Consider the following 21,128-nt stretch of genomic DNA (forward strand, 5'->3'; position numbering starts at 1 on the left):
TCTTTAGATATAATGTCTATTTATTTTAATTGTATCTTCTTTGTACTCAGGTGGGACAAGAGTGGGTTGCTCTAGTGGTGAGCACCCTCCACTTCCAACCAAGAGGTTGTGAGTTCGAGTCACCCCAAGAGCAAGGTGGGGAGTTCTTGGAGGGAGGGAGCCAAAGGTCTATCGAAAACAGCCTCTATACCAGGGTAGGGGTAAGGTCTGCGTACACACTACCCTCCCCAGACCCCACTAGTGGGATTATACTGGTTGTTGTTGTTATTGTTGTTGTTTTTATTTTCGAGTCAAATCAGCAAACAAAATGGCTACAGCTCCATTATTTTTTACCAAATAAAAAGGTATAGCCAAAATAATGAACTTGCAATTGTACACTTTTTTATTTCTTCTTTTGATGCAATGACTATTTATTTCAACTATGTATTTTTACTTTTTCCGGTGTAAAAAAAATATTTTAGAGCTATATAAAAAATTATAGCCAAAATAATAAAAATCAAACTATGTATTTTTATACCTTTTTAGATGTCTTGACTATTTATTTCAACTGTATAAATCTTTATTTTCAGGTCAAATTCAAGAAACAATAACTAAAAGTTTATTATTTTTAGCCAAATAAAAACAATTAGCCTAAATAATGTAGTTCTAGCCAAGTTTTATTATAAATATTATTCGAAAAAGATTATCTAAAAAAGTAACACACTTAAAAAGGTATAAAATATATTTTATTTTTCAAAAATTGCCACATGGACAGGAAAATCCACGTGGCAGGCGAGTGCATGCCACTTTTCTAGGATGAGATCGTCCATGGGGGTAACAACTATCGAATAACCAAGTATAGGGGGGTAATTAAGACCACGGATAGTTCAAGGATGTAACCAATAATACATGCCAAGTTTACGGGGGTTTTAAGGTATTTTGCCTAGAATATATCAATAATATATTGTTCTCCCGTGCTTTCTCACATTTTCATCTTACATTCTTCTGATGTGAGTTTGAAGAACGCTTTCGCTATGTGAAAACTTTAGCGAGGTGCTTTTGTTTTTCTCTATTCTTGGTGCTTGAGGTGAAAACCCTTGAAAGTGCATCAATAAATGTCCCAAAAGTAAAGAAGAATATTCCACAGGCTAGATGCAGTCATCCTATACTGTAGCAACCAAAAGTAATAGATGGACGTCGAAGGGGATGAAAGCTTCTCTAATTAAATCCAATAGTTCCATAGTCATCATTCATGGGGGTTCAGAATTAACAGACAAAGATTTGCTCGGAAGATGCATAGTTAGGAAAGTTGAGATTCCTTCGCAGGAGACTCCAACTCTGAACGACATCTGAAGATGGGCTCGCAACACATGGAAATCCACCCATGGTGTCAATGTTTTCGAAATGAATGATTCTCAATTTTTATTTGAATTATCTTCTATGAGGGATGCAGAACATGTCCTTCCAAGAGAATGGCATTTGAGGAAATCCAAAGTGGTACTCGAATGGTGGACACCTACAACTAGTTGTTGGCCTGAAGAGATGAAGTGCAGTTGGGCATGGATAAGGCTTCGAGGTATACCCGTTAATTTATGATCTCAAGAAGTCTTCAAAGCAATTGGAGATCACTGTGGTGGATGGATTAAAACGGAGGAGACGACACTAAAAAATCACTTATGTTGGGCTAGAATCAAAGTAAGTGAGATGAAAAAGAGGTGCCGAGAGACAACAAGGTGGAAAGTGATGTTTTTGGTACAAAATCCCCATTTGGTGTGAAATTGAGGCGACTGTGAAGAATGTGTTGCTAGTCCGAGAAGGTGGGCGTGAAGAACAGATGGGTAATAGGGATAATCTGGGAGATGGGACTTATTCGGTACAGCATGTTCCTGGTCACGTGGGTTCATCGAAGGAGAATCAGATTAACAACATGCAAATCACAGAAGTAGGAGCAATTGGGGATTCGATATAGTAGAAGTATAACCTTTGAATCAGTAAGTTCAAGACGAAGAGAAGGACCCAGATTTTGACACACCATTTTGGGTGCACCAAAACATCATCAGATTAAGTAAAGAGTTTGGGGTAGAATTCCAAGGTTGCGAGAAGGAAGCTTTAAAATTATTCATGAAAATTGATAGCAAGAGACAAGCAACAAGGTTGGCAGCTATGGTGTCAGTCACTCTAAGAAAGAAATTAAACAAAGAATGAATTAGGAAAAGGAGAAGTAGGGGAGAATTCTTACGGTCGATGATCAATGAAAGTTAATATTGTGTCATATAATGTTAGGGATAAATCGAATTAGGAAAAGAATGTTGATTAAAAGTATGATATACAGTTGGAAAGCAGACGTATTCTGCTTTCAAGACTCTAAATTAGAAGGGGATATCAGGGGAATTGTCAAAGAATTGTGGGCTGATAGGTGGGTAAAATTTGCACAATTGGAAGCTAGTGGAACCAGGAGGCATCGTTTTACTGTGGGGAAGCAGAGATTAGCAGTTTGGGCTCTTATTCTATTACTTGTAAGTTCACTAGTAAGTCTCAGGATTTTACCTGGCACTTCTCTAGTGTATATGCTCCAAAAGACAAGGAAGAGAGAGAAGAAGTATGGTGGAAAATTGGTGCTGCTAGGGGATTACTCACTGGGACTTGGGTGGTGTGTGGGGATTTTAATACTATTAGATTCCCTTCTGAGAAGAATAATTGCAACAGAATCAATGTCTGAATTTTCAGAATTTATCAAGGATATGGGCTTGGTAGACTTGCAACTGTTAGGCAGAATATTCACCTGGAAGAAAGGGAAAAACCATGATATTGCAGTCGAATCGGCTCCTATTTCAATCGTGTGGTCTACGATGATTGGGATGAAGGCTTTAGAAATATTAAACAATCAACTCTCCACAAAGTCATTTCAGATCATACTCCTTTGATGCTTGAATGTGGTAAATGGGAACCAGTCAAATATTATTTCAAATTTGAAAACTAATGGCTACAGATGGAAGGATTCGAAACAGAATCAAGAACTGGTGGGACTCTTTTGCTTGTACTGGTACACCTGATTATATTTTAGCTTTCAAGTTGAAAGCTTTGAAGGTAAAACTCAAAGAATGAAGCAAAATAATTCAAGGAAACTTGGAGGTGCAGAAACTGAATATTCTTAACCAGCTTAGCAGAATTGGATGAGATCCAGGATCAAAGGCCTTTGAATGAAGATGAAATCAGTGTTATCAAAGGCGCGCCTTAAGCCCTGAAGCGAGGCTCAAAATATGTTGAGCGCTTCGCCTCGCTTAACGGGCGCTTCAGTGTTGTCATCAAGGCTCTAAGGCATACTTTTCCTAGCTAACGAGCGTAATCCGGAAGACGCGACATTAAACAATTGATATTTCACTTTATCGTAAATTTTCTTCAATTTCTTTGTCCATATATTTGGTATTCATGCGTATAGATATTACTCTTGGACTACACATACATATTTGTAGTTTTTCTACATTTGCGCCTTTCTTCATTAAAGCCCACGCTTTATTTGCGCTTTGCGCTTAAAGCCCCAACAGACCTTAGAGCTTTTTTTACGCTTTTCGCTTCTGATAACACTGGATGAAATACACACAAAAGCTGCTATGACTCTGGAGTTTGAGGAGATTGCTAAAATTGAGGAGGTAACATGGAGACAAAGGTCCATAGCCCTATGGTTGAAACAAGGAGACAGGAATATAAAGTTCTTCCATAGAACTGTCAATGCTCATAGAAGGTACAACTACATTGATCAGTTGTCTGCTGAAGACATAAAGGAGATAGTCACATACTATGAAAATTTATATGCAGAGGCTGAAACTTGGAGACCACAATGTAATCTTAGGGAGTGTCCTATCATCAGTCCAGAGGAAAACCAAATGTTACTGAGCTCTTTTGAAGCTGAGGAGATATGGAACAGCGTAAAAGCTTGTGCATGGATAAGGCACCTGGCCCTGGTGGATTCCCTATGGCATTCTTTCTTCACTGTTGGGAGGTGGTGAGCCCCTGATGTAGTGGCTGCTGTCCATTATTTTCATGAACATGGAGTCTGTGAAAAGAGTTTTACTGCCACCTTTGGGGCATCAATACCTAAGAAGGTATTAATGCCAAGGAACTTAAGGATTTCAGACCTATCAGTCTGATAGGTAGTGTCTAGAAAATTATATCAAAGTTATTGACTGAGAGACTTAAAAAAGTATGAGCAAACTTGTGGATGCCCAGCAGTTGGCTTTTATCAAAGGTAGATAATGGATGATATCCTCATTCCAGATGAATGTGTAGATGCTAGAGTAAAAAGCAAAATTCCAGGGATATTGTGTAAGTTGGAAATAGAAAAGGCTTATGATCATCTAAACTGGGATTTTCTAATAGAAATGTTACTGAAGATGGGTTTTGGAGGAAGATGGGTCAGTTGGATCAAGTTCTGCATCAGCACAATAAAGTTCTCAGTTTTGATAAATGGCTCTCCTGCAGGTTTCTTCTCTTCTCAGAGAGGATTGAGACAGGGTGATCCTATGTCACCTTTTCTATTTATCATGCAATGGAAGGGTTAAATGATATGTTAAGAACTGCACAAGTAAACAATTGGATTAAGGGTTTCGGGGTTAACTTTAGGGCTAACATTAATCTAGAAATCATCTATCTACAAAATATGCAGATGACCCACTAGTGTTTTGTGATGCTGAAATTGAACAAGTGAAGATGCTGAGGGTGATATTTATCTTATTTGAAGCCACATCTGGATTAAACATTAACTAGAATAAAAGTTACATATATCCAGTTAATGATGTAATTGAGATGCAAAGTCAGGCGGGTGTGCTTGGAGGTAGGATGGGAGAATTGCCAACAATATATTTGGGAATGCCAATGGGGGCAAAGAGTAAATCAAAAGGGATATGGAATGGAGTTTTGGAGAAATGTGAAAAAAATTAGTAAACTGGAAGAGTCAATACCTGTCTCTAGGAGGTAGACTTATCCTTCGTAACAGTGTCCTTGATGCTATGCCTACTTATATGATGTCCCTATTTCCTATCCCTGCAAGTGCAATGAGAAGAATAGATGCTCTAAGAAGGAATTTTCTTTCGCAAGGCAGCAGCGAGAATAATAGAATCCATCTGGTCAGATGGGATATTCTCACAACCAGCAAGAAAGAAGGGGGTCTGGGGATCAGAAAAATAAGAGTTCAAAGTCAAAGCTTGATGATGAAATAGTTATGGAGGCTTGCTGCTACAAAGCGATCACTGTGGAAGGCTGTAATCAGAGCAAAGTATGGGATGGAAGGGAAGTGGACAACCAACATGGTGTCCATTAGAAATATATGGCCTAGTTCAGCAATAACTCTAGCTTTAAAGTTGGAAATGGTATGAAGACATCCTTTTGGGATGACAATTGGCTAGGGCAAAGATCTCTGAGGCAGTTTTTTCCTGATATCTGCAGCCTGAATCAACAAGGAGGAGCATATGTGGGAGAGATATGGTCAAATCAAGGTGGAATCTTACTTGCAGAAGAATGCTATATGACTGGGAAATTGATAGGCTGATGGAATTCTACAATTTGTTAGAGAAATTGAAAGGGACATCTACTAGTGAAGACTGTATGCTCTGGCAAGGGAATAGGCAAGGTATTAGGGCAATTAAAAATCTCAGTGAAGTTTGCCTATAAGGAGTACAATCATTCAAACAATCAGATTGACTCTTGGCTTCGAAGTTAATATGAAAAGTTAAAATTCCATACAAATTTGCCTGTTTTAAATGGCTCTTAGCAAAAAAGGCAGTCCTGACGCAGGACAACCTTATCAGGAGGGGATATCAACTTAGTTCCAGAGTATTACTTATGTGGGGCTCATGCAGAGACAATCAACCATCTTTTTTTTGCATTGTAAATTGACAGATCAATCATGGAAAGTCTTCATCAAGCTGAGAGGGATAAGGTGGGTCATGCCAAGGAGAATTCTGGAAGTCCTAGCAAGCTGGATTAGAGATGGTAGTCAATCTAGTCAAATACAGAGATGGATGTCCCAGCTTGCATTTGGTGGACGATTTGGAGCGAGAGGAATCAAAGGTGTTTTGAAGACAATAATAGTTATATCCACAAGCTGAAGATGAATTGTCTAGTTCTTTTTTATTTTTGGTGTAAACAGGAGTATTTAGAAGATTCTGAAGCTATTTTTGATGTTTTAGATTATTTGTGAATAGACCAAGGACCAGGATCTCTTCTTGTACTCCACTTTGTAATTATGGATGACTACTCAGTCATTGAGTAGTGTGCTTTATATATACATAATTATGTTACCTTCTAAAAAGAAAACTATAACATATCAAATAAATCGTGGCCTAGGGTCAGACAACCATTCACTCTCCTGCTTTCACAATTTAAACTTAGGATCAAGTAACTACCTGCAGCCGTTCATAAGCTTTCTGCACTGCCAGAAACCTCTCCCTCCCCTCAGGATTTTTGTCTGGATGATACTTCATTGCAAGTTTACGATATTGTCGCTTGAGCTTTTCTTCATCAATGTTCTCAATCTGCTTAGAAATATTAACTGTCTCCTGTGATTGTCTTTTGGGAGCATCATCTCTTGATACCTCATCCAAGGAAATCTCCAGTATTTTGCAAGCCTCTTCTTCAGAAAGATCCATGGGTCTCCGAGTTAACTCTTCTCGCCACATAACCAGCAGTGATTGCAGGAATTCAATGTGTTCAACTATTGGCCAATTAGGAAAGCGAACTTCATCACATAAATTACGAAGGTAATAACGGTGGCACCACATCTCATCCCTTAGCTCTGGGTATGTCACAGGTGGCATCGGAGCATATTCATACAAAGAATGGCAATGTTGTGACAACTTCTGTGTAAAATCACCTAGATGCTGAAGGACCTGCAGAGATAGAGGTAAAGTTTAGCAGAAACTCATAATCTTGGAAAGATACAAGGAATTTACAGAAAATTCTTGTTAGTCTGAACAACCTGACGAATAAGATTTTCAACTCGCATCTTGTGCGTCCAAATAATCTCAGGAGTGTCAGAATCAGAAACCATTGCTGCTGCAAATGCAGCAGGACCGCTACGTTCCAGAACATATAGCAATGACTCAGGTAAAAGCCCACCCAAAACACTGCGTTTTGCCAAAGGCAAAGAAGAGGAGACAGCGGCTTCTTCCCCTCCATGAAATGCTTGATGAACATGAGTCACAGAGAACAGCTGAGCAATTGAGAGGAGATTGGAACCAGGATAAGCTAGAGCAAAGTAAAAGGCTCCAGTGCTATATAGTTTTATCATTGCCTTTGGATTCCTAGTAACAATGGCCTTCAACAAAGCAGCAGCACTTTCTACAACACTCGGTTCTCCAGAGAGCATAGCCTATAAATCACCGTTTTAAAGGAGAATCAAATAAGAAAAATTCAGAGAACATCCCCATGTCACTCTTTAAAAGCGTAATCCAAACTTGAAATTTAAGCAAACAATCAGAGATGAATATGAAATAAGATAAATTGCATATGGTACAGTGCTGAGTAGAGCTCGAAGCCCTTATATCTATTATAAAAAGGATAATTTTGACAGTGAATGGTAGTTCAGGTACTAAATGGTTTCCTGTAGTGTTCTTCAATTAGTAAACCATGCTGACTTTCATAACTTGGACTACTTATTCTGCAACCACCTCTTTCATTGCAGATGAACTTAAAGAATCTTGCATTTTCAAAGTATTACTTGATCCAACAAAAAGTCAGGACTTATAGTTCTAGAAGGATCATTTCCTCCACCTTATTCCTGGAAGTGGCAGAACACCTCGAAAGTCTGACACCCACAGCTTGCTCATCTTTCTCTATGCATTTTGATGACATCAGGCTTCTCGGCTGGAATCCAACATTTAAACAACACCTAATCCTCAATTGGATTTATTTCCCCATTCCCATATCAAACGTTATTTCCAGTGAAGTGAGGAGCTTTAAATCTAGCCTTGACTAGTCAATCTTATGTTGTCAATCCTTATTCTGAAAATGTGTCCCAGAAACTAGCATGTGCACTATTATTTCACTGTGGTATTCCAACTCGGATAGAAGAATATGATTAAAATATTACACATCTCTGCACAACTTTTTACATGGATCATAGGAATACTGGAAAGAGGAAGAAGTAACATTTTAATGACGGAACAGCATGGCGTATCAAGAGGGCATCAAGGAACTCTGGGAGCTAGTGTCCAGCTAGTTGTTACGTAAAAAGTGATAGAGTAAGCTGTTCAAATTGTTTGTTTCGACCTTCACATTGACTATTGAGCATTCGGATGGATACTCAGAATCAGCCACCTATGTTTCTTTATTTCAAAAAAATCATGTTGGACACGTCCAACTACGAAGACACCACGCTTAAACAGATTTTTTTGTTTTTTTTTTAGAATGCTAACAAACCTAAACAGAATCAAGAAATTTCAAGAAGTACCAATTCACACACTAAATAATATTGCAGAAAAAGAGAAGGACAGGATAAATATATGAAGAAGAAGAAAAGCAACAGCGATGCCATCAATGCTTTTTCCAAACATAATCTAGATGCCAGTTGCTCCTAGTCCACACAATAAACTGAAACTTCCTTGTTCATCAAATATAACGACGATGATAATCAAGGACTCTTTTACTACAAAAAAGCATACCAAAACAAGCAAACATTAACCTGAGCAATATGCGGAATGCAACGTGGACTTGATAAGATCCGCTTGACCCTAGGTGTTGGCGTAACTATCTCACCAGCATCATCTATATCCGAGTGTGCTGCAACCATGCTATGTAATATGCTCAATGCTACTTCTCCTACCTGGAATGACATTACCATTTTGAGTGATCATATAGGTAGTATTTAGTACAATTAGAAGCGTGTGACAAACTGTTACTGTATTCTCAAACCCCAATGACACATACATAGACAAATATTGTGCAGAAAAAAGCTTCCTGATTGTTTCCTCCTTGATTAGGCAAAACTTAAACAAGCGAACAGAAATATGTACCTTAACTTGTTAAGTGAAAGACTAGCAAAAAATCAAGCCATGAATTAATTCTCCTAGCCCCAAACTGATCCTCCTCCATTTTCAGGCCATTATAAAATTTATTCACTTTCACAGAATGCAATGTTTTCCCCTAATCCCAAAGTGAGATCCATCCTCCATATTCAGGCCATTACAAAATGTCATCCCTGTCTCAGGTAACAGATGTCCTAAAGTATTCACCACCACTTTAACAAGTAAAAAAGGTAACACCTACTAACATTTATACAGCAAAATACCATAATTTTCTCTTAAAAAAGATCCATTATCACAACTTCAAAACCACACAGTTCAAGTGTTACAAAATTTCGAAGTTCTTTTCAACTCTATTCACTGTTAAAACAGGACGCAGGAAATTGGGAAAACGAGTTCTCAACTGTATCAAATGACAGTATTGTGATACCTGGGTTGGAGTGAGAACAGGAACTCGGGCAGCCAAAGCCCACCTAAGCTCACGAATATCTCGCAACTTCTTCCAGTCTGGCATCCCAGAAGCCCAACATCTTGTGGTCCAATCTATTTCCATTTTTGACCAGAGTCTCCTAATAGCGTCCTTCTCCATTGGTCCAGCTTGTGCACCATCCTTGTCAAGAAACATCCACTCCTTTAATGGTTCCATAAAAGCAGAAGCAGCAATCAAGTTCGACTGCAGAGGTATAGTTGTTCTTTCTGAAGCTTCATGAACTACTGTTAGTAGATCAACAGCCAGTACACAGCCACCAACCAAGACACATGACTCTACATTTGCCAAAACCTTCATCAAGACCTGCGCAGGGTGGAAAATATTGAAAAACGAAATAACATTCTCAAAATTAAGACTCTAGCCAAATAATATTTTGATCAGACATATAAATGTAAAATTAACTAGAGAGACTCTCTCCGCAATAAAATGGATTTTCAAGTAACAGTTCCGAAGTCGGTGCATTATAATTCCTGTTGCATGGTAACCTAGCTAAGAAAACACTTCTAACAGGTAAAGATGGCCCCACTCTTCACTACACATATCATATGACAACAGCTGAGAGAGCTTACATTTGTTTCATGTGGGCATTAGCTGTTATGCATTAAATCCATTTTCAAAATATAAAGCGTGTTTGAGGAACAGTTATTACACGAGATCAGAGGAGCAGAAATTTTAGTCTTCAGCCTCAGAAACTAGTGTAGAAAGTGCAAGTGTTTTGCTCTTTCACACAGTGTCATTAAAAGCCAGCATTTCGTCGCTTAAAGTGATGAAGCAATGTGAAGGGAGGAGTTTACCTCTTCATGGTCGAGCCATGCGCTTTAGAGAAGTTCGCACTTCAAACAATGGCGCACAAAGTCATCTCAATGAGAATCAGTCACTTCTTTAATGTCAACTTTAAGGAGTTGGATCAATAATGGCATTACTCTATATTGAATGTTGAATTGCAATTCAATTTTTATTGGACTAAATTCATAGATGTTTGATATTTTTTAATTCTCTGCAAATTGTGCACTTTATTTCAAAGAAGCGTATGCTTCACTCTCGTTTTTTGCTCCAACCCGATAGACCTTGTCGTCTTTTTGCGCTTGTCCCTTTTAAACGTTGCTTCCACAGAAGTGCTTCCCTTCTATAATATCAAGAGATGATGAGTTTCAAAAGTGTTATTGAGGAATTTGGTATTTATACAGTGAATAAGTATTTCCATACAAAGTGGCATGCTTTACTTGGCCGGTTGCTAAAAAAGCTGCTCTAACATAAGATAACCTGAGAAGAAGGGGAATTCCTCTATGTTCAAGATTCTACTTGTGTGGTCAAGAGGTAGAGACAATCAGCCACCTGTTTCTACACTTCGGGGTGACTAGTCAGCTGTGGAATTTGTTCATCAATATCAGGAGTATTAGGTGGACAATGCCAGGAAGAACAACTGATCTCTTGTCATGCCTAAATGCAGGAGGAAATAACACTATCTCTCACAAAGACAGATGGAAAATTGTCCCTACAACTATTTGGTGGACATAATGGAAAGAGAGAAATTCAAGATGTTTTGAGGATACAGTCAGCCCTATCCAAAAGATCAAGATGAACCGTATTCTCCTTTTTTCTTTTTGGTGTAGAGCAGAATATAGTGATGATCTAAAATCAATTCTACAAGTCTTAGATTCCTTGTAAGAAGATCAAGGGTTGTAATTTTTTGTTTCCTCTTTGATCTTTTGTAATGATCCCTTTTGGCTCCCAACACAAGCTTGGTGCTGAAGATTTATTAATATACTGATATATGTTACCTTTTCATTTCAATTGGATCACCTCATACATCGACTGGTAAACAATTTCTTTTGAGAAATGGGAAGTGTATTAGATTTAAATAAAAGCATCAAGAAGGTGTGCACAAAAAAATAGAAGATCCCTTTCAATTCTTGAAGGAATTCAATAAGATCAATAACAGCTTCTGCATCAAAGTTTTGCTTACACCAAAAAATAAAACAATAGTAAACAGTCCATTTTGATTTCTGAATGGAACAACCTTCTGCATTAAAGGAATTCTTTTGCTTACTTCTTATTTCTGAGGTACGAGCAAGATATTAGTAGGAGAGTTACTAGATATTAAAGTGGCAAAGAAAGGTTACACAACCAAAATGCCAGTTTTCAAATAAAGCAGCAAGAGCATGGGAAATGCCAAAGCATATAGGAACTGCAGTCAGAAGACTCCTAACTGAGGCAGATAGGAGGTGGAAGGCATACATTAACGACAGAGATTAGGTAGGCGTTTTGGCATATATGTTATTTGCAAATCAATGTTGTTTTAAATTTTGTCCATTATTTAAACTTCAGCTTGAAATAGAGAATTTGAAGTTGAAAGCTGGTTTGAGGAGTATTTCATGTGAAAAAAAGGTTTTCAATCACAAAACTTCAACTTTTTTCCAAGTGAAATTCATGTCCAAACTCAATTTCAACTTCCAAGTACTCTTTAGTCTTTTCCAACTTCAACTTCAAATACTCATTTTTTTCAACTTCATCATAATATTGTCCAAATGGACACTAGATTTTCTAATAAGGGTGTAAATCTTCATCATTCTAAGTGAATTGAGGAACCAATAGAAGCTCTCCCCTTAAATGGGTCTTTTTTATATCTTTTCATACTAGGATCCATTATTAGCCCAACAAACCTCATTTGCCATCTTTCTTTAGTCCTTATACTTAATAGAGCAACTTCTTTCTTTTCCAGGGACAGATGGTGTTATTTTACGATCACAAACATCGGTGTTATTTTACGATCACAAACATCATTCGCTATTTTACTTTTTACTCCTCATACTTAGAAGAAGCAATCCTCTTTTCCTTTTACGAAAAAATGTGGTGTTATTTAAAGACAATCATTAAATACAACAATAAGGTAAACGAGACGCACCTTTAGAAGAAGAAGAAGACGGTGTCGTAAAGCTCTATCATCGGTCCTGTCCAAGAGAACTGTAATGTGTGCTGTGCCTTCAAATGAGCCAACTGTGTTGTAGTGTTGTTCATAAACAATTGCCATGGCCCGGGCACAGAGCTCCCTTACTGAGGAGCCTCCCCCTCCTCCAAAACCATCTAATCTTCCCATATCACACCAATTATCAGAAGCACCTAATTCATCAGGAATAGCACCATCGACAGTAAGCCCAGTGTCAGCATCACATAGAAACCGGTGATAGAGGGCTCTGAAAAAAGCAACAGGGTCACGTAGGGGAAAATCTTGTGCTCTCCCACTGGTGCCACTCTCAAGAAGTAAACGCAAATAGTATTGGCCTACACAAACTTCTTTTGATAAGCTAGGATATCTAACAGAAAACTCGCTGTAGTTCCAAGATATTTGAGGTGCACTCTCTTGGTCAGTTATTGAGTTTCTGTTTGCACCGCCAGGAACAATATCTTCAGTGCGTTCTTTTTCAACATCTAGATTATGAACCTCAGCCTGCAACGACTCTCTTAATTCCTGCCTGGTCCGCTCATTCCAAATCAAGTCAGCACGGTTATGGTCAAGACTGAAAGCTCGCCAAAATTCTGGCCAATTCAATAACAACCTTCCACATCCAACAGGTGCATCTTCGACCACTACCTGTGCAGGAGCTGGAAGACCTGTATCCTGAGAAATTGCACTAACATCGGAATCCACAGCATTTGCAACATTTGATTCAGCCACGTCATGTATATTTGTCGAAGGACTGTCAAGAGCAGGAATGGTTGACGACTGATCAGTTTGAGGAACAGCAGCAGCAGACAGCTCACCTTGGAAGTATTCACCTGCATTCACAGCTGAAGATTGCATTGTTGGAACCTGTCCAGGAACTAAATCAACAGCAGCTCTCTGATAACCATCAGAAGTTCTGAAAGGGACAGCACTTCCAGGAACTTGCTCACTAAGTTCATAGTTAGTAGAAGAAGGCAAAGAATGCCCTTGAGGTGTGATCCCTTTCCCAGGATGAATTCTCCTTTGGTGAAGCAAGCGTTTACGTCTCCTACTCAGCAATGAATTTTCCCGGTCAGTCACACCTTCAACTGGAACCACATTGGATCTGGTGTGCAGATAAGCAACAAGTCCTGGAGGTAAAACTCTAGATAACAGATCAAGAGCAGGTTGATAAGAGTCAGCCCAAAGAGCCACAAGTTGCCTGCTAACTTCACGTCGCTCACCAGCTAGAAGGTAAAGTGCATGCAACAAATGCCGCAGTAGTGCACCATCTCGTAAAGCAGCGTCACGCATTGATTCTGCTGCAACTGCATCTTCTTCAGCAATTGTTCGCATAATGACAGCTACTGTTTCTCGCACACTTTCAGCAGGATGTCCAAACAATGCAAACAACCGGCGGCGCAAGCCAGCTACTAGACGTAATAACTCCACAAACACTGTATACTGGGTTGTTTCTCCATGTGGTTCACAGACCATTGCCTCAAGAACTTCAACAATAGACATTGACAAAAATGGCGATACTGATACAGGCCTTAGCCGATTTACCAGAACTACAAGATTACTTTGTTGACCAAACAGCACAGACTTGGTATGCATTATTGTTGCATGCCATTCCCCCTTTGTATCTGTTTGCATATTAGTTTCCCCTGGACCACCACCAATAAGTACCGCCACAAGGCCTGCGGTTTCACCAGCTACTCCTTCAGACCCATTTCTAAATAGACCCATTATACGGCCAACAGCTGCAGGAAAAGACATCACATGAGAAGCAGCACTTCTTGATGAAAGCAACCTACGCAAACAAGCAATGAAACCCATCACTGTAGCAGCAGCTTTAGGAGACGGCGGGGGCAGTGGTGGTGACTCTGGTGGGAGATTGGGAGCAGCTGGAAGCATTGTAATCAAAGCCATCAGTGTCACCTCAGGTACTTCAATACCAGAAGGTACTCCACCATATGGAATACATGCATTAAATTCTCGTATTCGCCGCCATAATTTTGCTCTTGATCCAGGAATGGATCCTCCCTCGGCCACAGCATCTTTAGCGGCTACTGCCAAGTGTTTTAAATGCAGAGTTGCAGTTTCCAAATCAGCAACAGGTTGTTGTGAAGCAGGAAATTTTAAGTGAAATCTGCCACATGGCGGATCAATTCGATGACCAGGCATTGTTAGCCTTGGTAGCACCGGGATGGGACACTGGCACTACAAAAAACAAAACCACCATATAAACCAGATTTCTAAAGCAATACAATTTCAAAAAATCCATGCATTCAGTGATGCCTAAACATGCATGGAGCAGAGAATGCACTCAATCCAACCCCTTGAAAAGGAGAAAAATTTCTTAGTGACCAAGAAGAGCATGTCCACTTACTTCTGTTTGCAAGACATCACGAACTGCTGCAAGTAAGCTATCACGAGAAGTGCTAGCATAGACCTGAAGTAAAAGGGACATAAAACTAAAAGCCTAACCAAACAAGTAACAAGTAAACAAACAAAATTGATCTCCAGCAAAGCCAGAAAGACACACATGAATTGGGCATCCATCATTAAACTCGATAGCAAACATTTGGGGCTCCTCAGCAAATCGAACAAGAGCACCAACGGCAGATAGAGGACGCACGATAACAGCCTGCAAGCATTCACTAGAAAGTATTAATAGCTTTTTACCTTGAATCAAACAAAACAAGCATCATAACAGATTCCTAAAATAGGAGATCAAGAAGGATACAGATTTGTCCCCTCCTCCTATTGCTAAGGTTGGGGAAACTAGGTGAATGTAACTCAGTGATAATTCTGTAGTAATATCTCGAAAGCTACTGCTCATATTGAACCATCATGTCCATAGCCAATACCTCTTAGACATGCCATAAAACTATAGATAATTTGATAATGAAAGTTATGGAATCACTTGAGTGTATATATACTGCTAATGTTGAACTTTTAAGAATTACTATGTTTTTGCTTTTTAGCTTGATTGATTAGGAAGAATAAAAATTCAATCTTAAATTTTTAATGAATATACAGAATGTATTAACCACAGATATATAATTGCTCTTCCATGTCCTGCTATGTAGTATGTCCTATTTAAAATTTTAAAAGAGATAGAGAGAGACACTTGTGCCCCCCTTGTCTTTTCGTATGCAACATATACCTTGCTAGACATACTTCATGTTAACCCAGAAAAATCTCTTCTCAGTTTCCGGATATCAAAGCATGTTCATAAAGCAATAACTAATATGAAAACACCAATTGTTTGCAGATGTCCAGGTTTCCATGCCGGATATACAAAAAAGCAGGGATTCCCCATCTAATTTGAAATCCCCTATTCCATATTAACCATTATCCCTTCTTGGAAAAGTCCCACAAAAGTTTGCATGAAAGAAGACCCTACCCAGTAAAAGTTTTTGAGAAGTTCAAATTATACACAATAGAACGATGAACCAAAAGAACTAATAATTTTTTCTTTTTTTCTTTTTTTGGATAACAGCGGCGTCCAGGCCAGCCTGCACAAGACAATTCCACCGGGTACCTGCTACAAAAACAACTGATATTTTAAACCAAATGTAATGCAATTTTCCGACACAGCATGGCCAAAGAGGACAAATTGAAGTAGTGTAATGCATCCAGGATAGCCTCTCAGGATACGGTATTTGGTCCACAAGAGAGAATGACAATAAATAAAACATCTGTGTGAACAAATGCAACACCGGGCATTAGGAATTCTCTGAAAAGAGCTTGATTAGATATCAGTGTTATCAAAGGCGAAAAGCGCAAAAACAACTCTAAGGTCCGTTGGGGCTTTAAGTGCAAAGCGCAAAATAAAGCGTGGGCTTTAATGAAAAAAGACGCAACTGAAGAAAAAGTAAAAATATGTATATGTAGTCCAAGACGAATAATTATAAGCATGAATAACAAATATATGGGCAAAAGAATTGGAAAAATATTACGATAAAGTGAAATATCAATTATTTAATGTCGCATTTTCATGATTACACTCATTGGCAAGTAATAGCATGCCTTAGAGCCTTGATGCGATACTAAAGCGCCCACAAAGCGAGGCGAAGCGCTCAACATGTTTTGAGCCTCGCTTCAGGGCTTAAGCGCGCCTTTGACAACACTGATTGATATGTTTGTTGCGTTCTTCAAGTATGCCACTGGACCAAGCAAGATGCAAACTCTTCAAATAATAGATAAGATTTTTTCTACTGCGGGGAGGGATGAGCTGAGGGATTAAGAACAAAGATTTGTGAGAAGCGTATCAAAATTAAAACTCCTGAAAAAAAAAAAAATATCCAGCTTACTTCATAATTCTCAGGTCGTCTTTCCACAAGTGAGACCTTAGTGAGAATGAGTTGACGAGATACCGCATCGCCATGTTCTCCAAGGCCCCCTTTTGGGCCAATAGACATACTTACTCCTGGAGTATTCAGAGTCCCCCGAGCAGCTGAGCGCAATCTTGTTACTAACCAAGCACCACAAGGAGTTTCATCTGCCCCAACAGCCTCTTTTGCTGAATTTTAACATCAATATAGTCAAACAAATAGGATATGACACTCTGTGATTACAAGAATATCACAAGAAGAAAGTGAGTAAATATATAATTCTTCTCTCAAGAGATACCTCTCCTATTTATGTACTCAGATAAGGTCACTGCTTGAGAATTGTCGACAGTTAATCCCACACCCACCATGGATGTCGCAGTTTTAGTCTGATCAAAAAGATGTAGCAAATTAAACATCATAAGAATACGAATATAGCATGCAAATGACTCATGGTTCAGAAAGTGAAGTCTCACTGGATGAGAGTCATCCTGATTCCAGGGCCAAAAGTTAATGACTTGGAGAGTAATACAAGGACATTTTTATTACTTTTACCATTATCAGAAAGAAAAAGGACAACTTCATTACCAGATTTGATATGATGGCAGCGTTTGTAGTTCCCGAAGCAGCTTGGAAAGCTTTAGATTTTCTTCCATAAAGCGGGCAAAGAAAAAAACCTCCGGAATCTGTATTTTTCTTCCCATAAGGGTCAGATAGAAGGATAATGGAAGGAGAGCCCATGTCTCTAAAGTCCAAGCACCAACGAAGATCTCCAGATTTTGATTCAATAAGCTCAACTCCTATATAAGTAATTTTCAACTTCTGCACCCCCAAACAGAAAAGGGAAAATTATCATTGTCTGCTTTTGTTATGGGGCAGGGGGTTTGGAAGGAAAAGAGGGGAAGGGAGAGGAATAAAACCAGTACACACTCTATCATACACAGCAGTCCGGAGTTGGTGTATACATTACTTGACTTATCAAGTTAAAACGGAAAAAGCAAACATATAAAATAGTAAAGCAGATCATCAAAACCATCAAATTAATGATGCCAAAGCATAAGGAGCATTAGGCTGTTAGCAGCAGAGATCAGGACTAGAAATATTGTGACAATGAAAGCATATAAGCATCTGCCACTAGTTCCTTGAAACATGGTGAAAGAGAGAGCTAATAATAGTAAATGTATAAGCATAGGGCATAACTGTGCAAAAAGTGAATGAGCAGGATAAGAACAGACAGTTTGGCCAACAACGAAGAAGGAGAAGACCAAGAAGAGTTGTGCAAGAATGGAGATCAAAAGAAGTAAATGTTGAACAGGGTGATATTTCAACAACAAGTGAACTAAACCAAGAACATCAGCCAGTGAAGCAAAGTCAAGAACATGATAGGGAAAACTCACTAGAGATGCAACAAATCAGAAACAGATACAGAGAGGACAGCAGGGGAAAGGGACAAATGAAGTCAACCCACAACATTCCTAAGAGAGGGAAGGCTATGATCACTGAACCAACTAGGAGTGTATGGTTTTGAGGCTTTACAAATTGCGGGACATGTAATTGAGAAGACAAAACCACCAGATCATGGTGGAGGATCCTCTTAATCAATGACTTGGGTGATTTGGAACATAAGGGGCATCAATAAGAGATATAAAAAAAAAGAGTTGAAGAAGTTTTTGAAGTGAATAACATTGCTCTGGCAGGCTTGTTAGAAACTAGAGTTAAGGAAAATAAGGCTATTAATATAGCCAGTAAAATAGCACCTGGCTGGGAAATGGTAAACAATTATAGCAAGGCGCCCCCGTTAACTGAAGAATCGGGTTTAACCGGAACAACAGGCTGTTTGGTGTAGCTGTGGTCAGAAAGGAGGCTCCATACATGCAATGTCAGATTAAAGGAAGATAAAGAGGTATAGATTGGCTGACCATAGTATATGGCTTCAATACAGTGGAACAAAGGAGAGAATTGTAGGTAAATCTGAATATTATGGCAAGTCAGATTACAAAACCATGGTTAATCGGGATTTCAATGCATTACTATACCCTCGTGTCCTATGCAGAAATTGAAGACTTCTCTGACTGCATTCATGGACTACTGCTCAACGAACTACCATGGTGAGGAGAGTATTACACATGGTCCAACAAGCAAGCTGGTGGAAATAGAGTGTATACCAGGCTGGTAGATCATTGGGGAATGATGAATTATGGTGCAGTATGGTAATGTTATTACTAAGTATGGGGCCTTTCATATCTGATCACTCACCAATGTTTCAATCCTTTGTTGATGGTCAACAGAGTTTTAAGGTTCCATTCAAGTTCTTTAATGTATGGGGCCTTTCATATCTGATCACTCACCAATGTTTCAATCCTTTGTTGATGGTCAACAGAGTTTTAAGGTTCCGTTCAAGTTCTTTAATGTATGGGCTGACCATCCACAATTCTTGCATATTGTGGAAAGGGAATGGGCTAACAAGCTATCTTATGGCAAGACCAAAACTGTCTAGGTAAAATTGAAATTATTGAGATCACATCTGAGAAAGTTGAACAATGATGAATTCAAAAGCATAAGTCAGAAGATTGATAATACTAGAGCTGACTTAAGGAGACTGCAGATACAAATACAACAGCAATACACTGATGAGCTGGCTATACAGGAGAAAGAAGCTTTACTACAACTAGAAAGGTGGTCTATGATAGAGGAAAGTATCTTGAAGAAGAAAGCAAGGGTTAGCCGGATAAAGCTAGGAGACTCCAACAATAAATACTTCTCAGCTGTGATAAAGGAGAAAAAAGCAGCACAAACACATTGTGGAACTCACAGCATTAAATGGAGGTAGATTGACTGACAGCGAAGACATTAGAGAAGAAACCATCATGTTCTATAAATCATTAATGGGATCTGTTGCACATACTTTTCCAGCTGTTAATAGGGAAGTCATGAAGAAAGGACCAACATTATCACATCAGCAGCAGCTTGAATTGTGTAAAGATGTGACAGAAAGAGAAGTATATGAAGGTCGTTGCTCTATAGGTGATGACAAAGACCCAGGTGTGGATGGGTACAATGCAATTTTCTTCAAGAAGACATGGCATATAATTAAAGCAGAAGTAAGTGTGTGCTGCAGTCCTGGATTTTTTTAGAATTGGCAATCAACTGAACCAAGAGATGACTTCTTAAATGTTCGCAAATGGAGAAGAGTTAATATAGGCACGGACCACGAACCTAATAGTTGGATCCATGAGGAGACAGGAGAAAGCCATTCATTAGATGTACATAGCTATAAATTGTACAGCTATTACTCTAATTTCTAAAACATTTAACCCTACTACAGTGAAGGAATATATAGCATGCTATTGCTATGTTGCTCGGACTTGGGTGCAGGCATCCAATCTAGGTGCGAATCTAGAGGTCGGATCTTTCATAATCTAAACATTAAGATTCGGGGGTATGGATCCAAGTACGGATACGGGTGCGGGGATTCAGCTAAAAATAATTCAAAATTCTAAAAGTAGATCTATAAAAATATCCTAAATTATGAGAAGATATTCTGTGAAAAACTTAATTGTAGGTTGTGGAATGCAACCAATAATTCAATCTTTCATTTTGAGAATTTCTCAAGTTGTAAGCACTAGCACTAGTACAATCTTTCATTTTTCATTTTTCATTTTTTATTTTTCCTCAAATTTGTTGTGGATTGTGGTCAAAGTACCCGATCTCAATTGACCACACCCGTTACGAATCCCACACATTTACCAGTACCAGTGTCATGTCGACACGAGTGCGGCAAGTAAAATGAAGAGTTCGCGCAACGTAGATAGCATGTTGTACAGTTTTATATAAACTTATAGCTAAGGTGTTCGCAGCAAGGATTCAGAAGATAATTGCATTTGTTGTTAGTGAAACACAAGCTGGATTCATCCTGGTAGGAAATTAGCTGATAATGTGATATTGGCTCATGAGATAGTTAAAGCATATGCAAGAAAACAAATCTCTCCTAGGTACATGATTAAAGTGGACATGCAGAAGGCATATGACTCACCGGAGTGGGCATTTGTTGAACAAGTTCGGGAAGGGCTAGGATATGCATCAAAATTGTCAATTGCTCTATATATCAACAGGGAGCCAGATGAACCATTTGATGCAACTAGAGGGTTAAGACAGGGTGGCCCAATGTCCCCACTCTTGTTTGAACTTGCAATGGAATACCTGAGTAGAAATCTAAATGAACCTCGCAACATGGATGGAATTCAAATACCATCCTAAATGTGCAAACCTGAGAATTACTCACCCTAGTTTTGTTGAATGATCTATTGCTTTTTGCAAGAGGTGACCTTATGTCTTGTAAAGCTGCTACATAAGAAGTTCATAAAATTTTCTAAAGCTTC

The 21,128-nt window shown here is 38.8% G+C and overlaps 1 protein-coding gene across 3 annotated transcripts in view; it reads right to left on the reverse strand.

The window, feature by feature from the left end:
• The window catches only part of LOC107806820 (dnaJ homolog subfamily C GRV2), a 52,800-nt gene that overhangs the window by 26,690 nt on the left and 4,982 nt on the right, over window positions 1-21,128 (reverse strand). For all 3 annotated transcript variants that reach the window (XM_075230826.1, XM_075230825.1, XM_075230827.1), the window contains exons 3-12: window positions 17,338-17,571; window positions 17,051-17,138; window positions 16,732-16,940; window positions 14,958-15,059; window positions 14,802-14,864; window positions 12,392-14,632; window positions 9,427-9,789; window positions 8,657-8,797; window positions 6,953-7,345; window positions 6,381-6,863 (exon numbers count right to left, since the gene is read on the reverse strand). In XM_075230826.1, the coding sequence (XP_075086927.1) occupies window positions 6,381-6,863; window positions 6,953-7,345; window positions 8,657-8,797; window positions 9,427-9,789; window positions 12,392-14,632; window positions 14,802-14,864; window positions 14,958-15,059; window positions 16,732-16,940; window positions 17,051-17,138; window positions 17,338-17,571 (4,317 nt within the window). The remainder of the gene's footprint in view (window positions 1-6,380; window positions 6,864-6,952; window positions 7,346-8,656; window positions 8,798-9,426; window positions 9,790-12,391; window positions 14,633-14,801; window positions 14,865-14,957; window positions 15,060-16,731; window positions 16,941-17,050; window positions 17,139-17,337; window positions 17,572-21,128) is intronic.

The sequence above is a fragment of the Nicotiana tabacum genome, chromosome 15 (assembly GCF_000715075.1).
Source record: "Nicotiana tabacum cultivar K326 chromosome 15, ASM71507v2, whole genome shotgun sequence".
NCBI lineage: Eukaryota > Viridiplantae > Streptophyta > Magnoliopsida > Solanales > Solanaceae > Nicotiana > Nicotiana tabacum.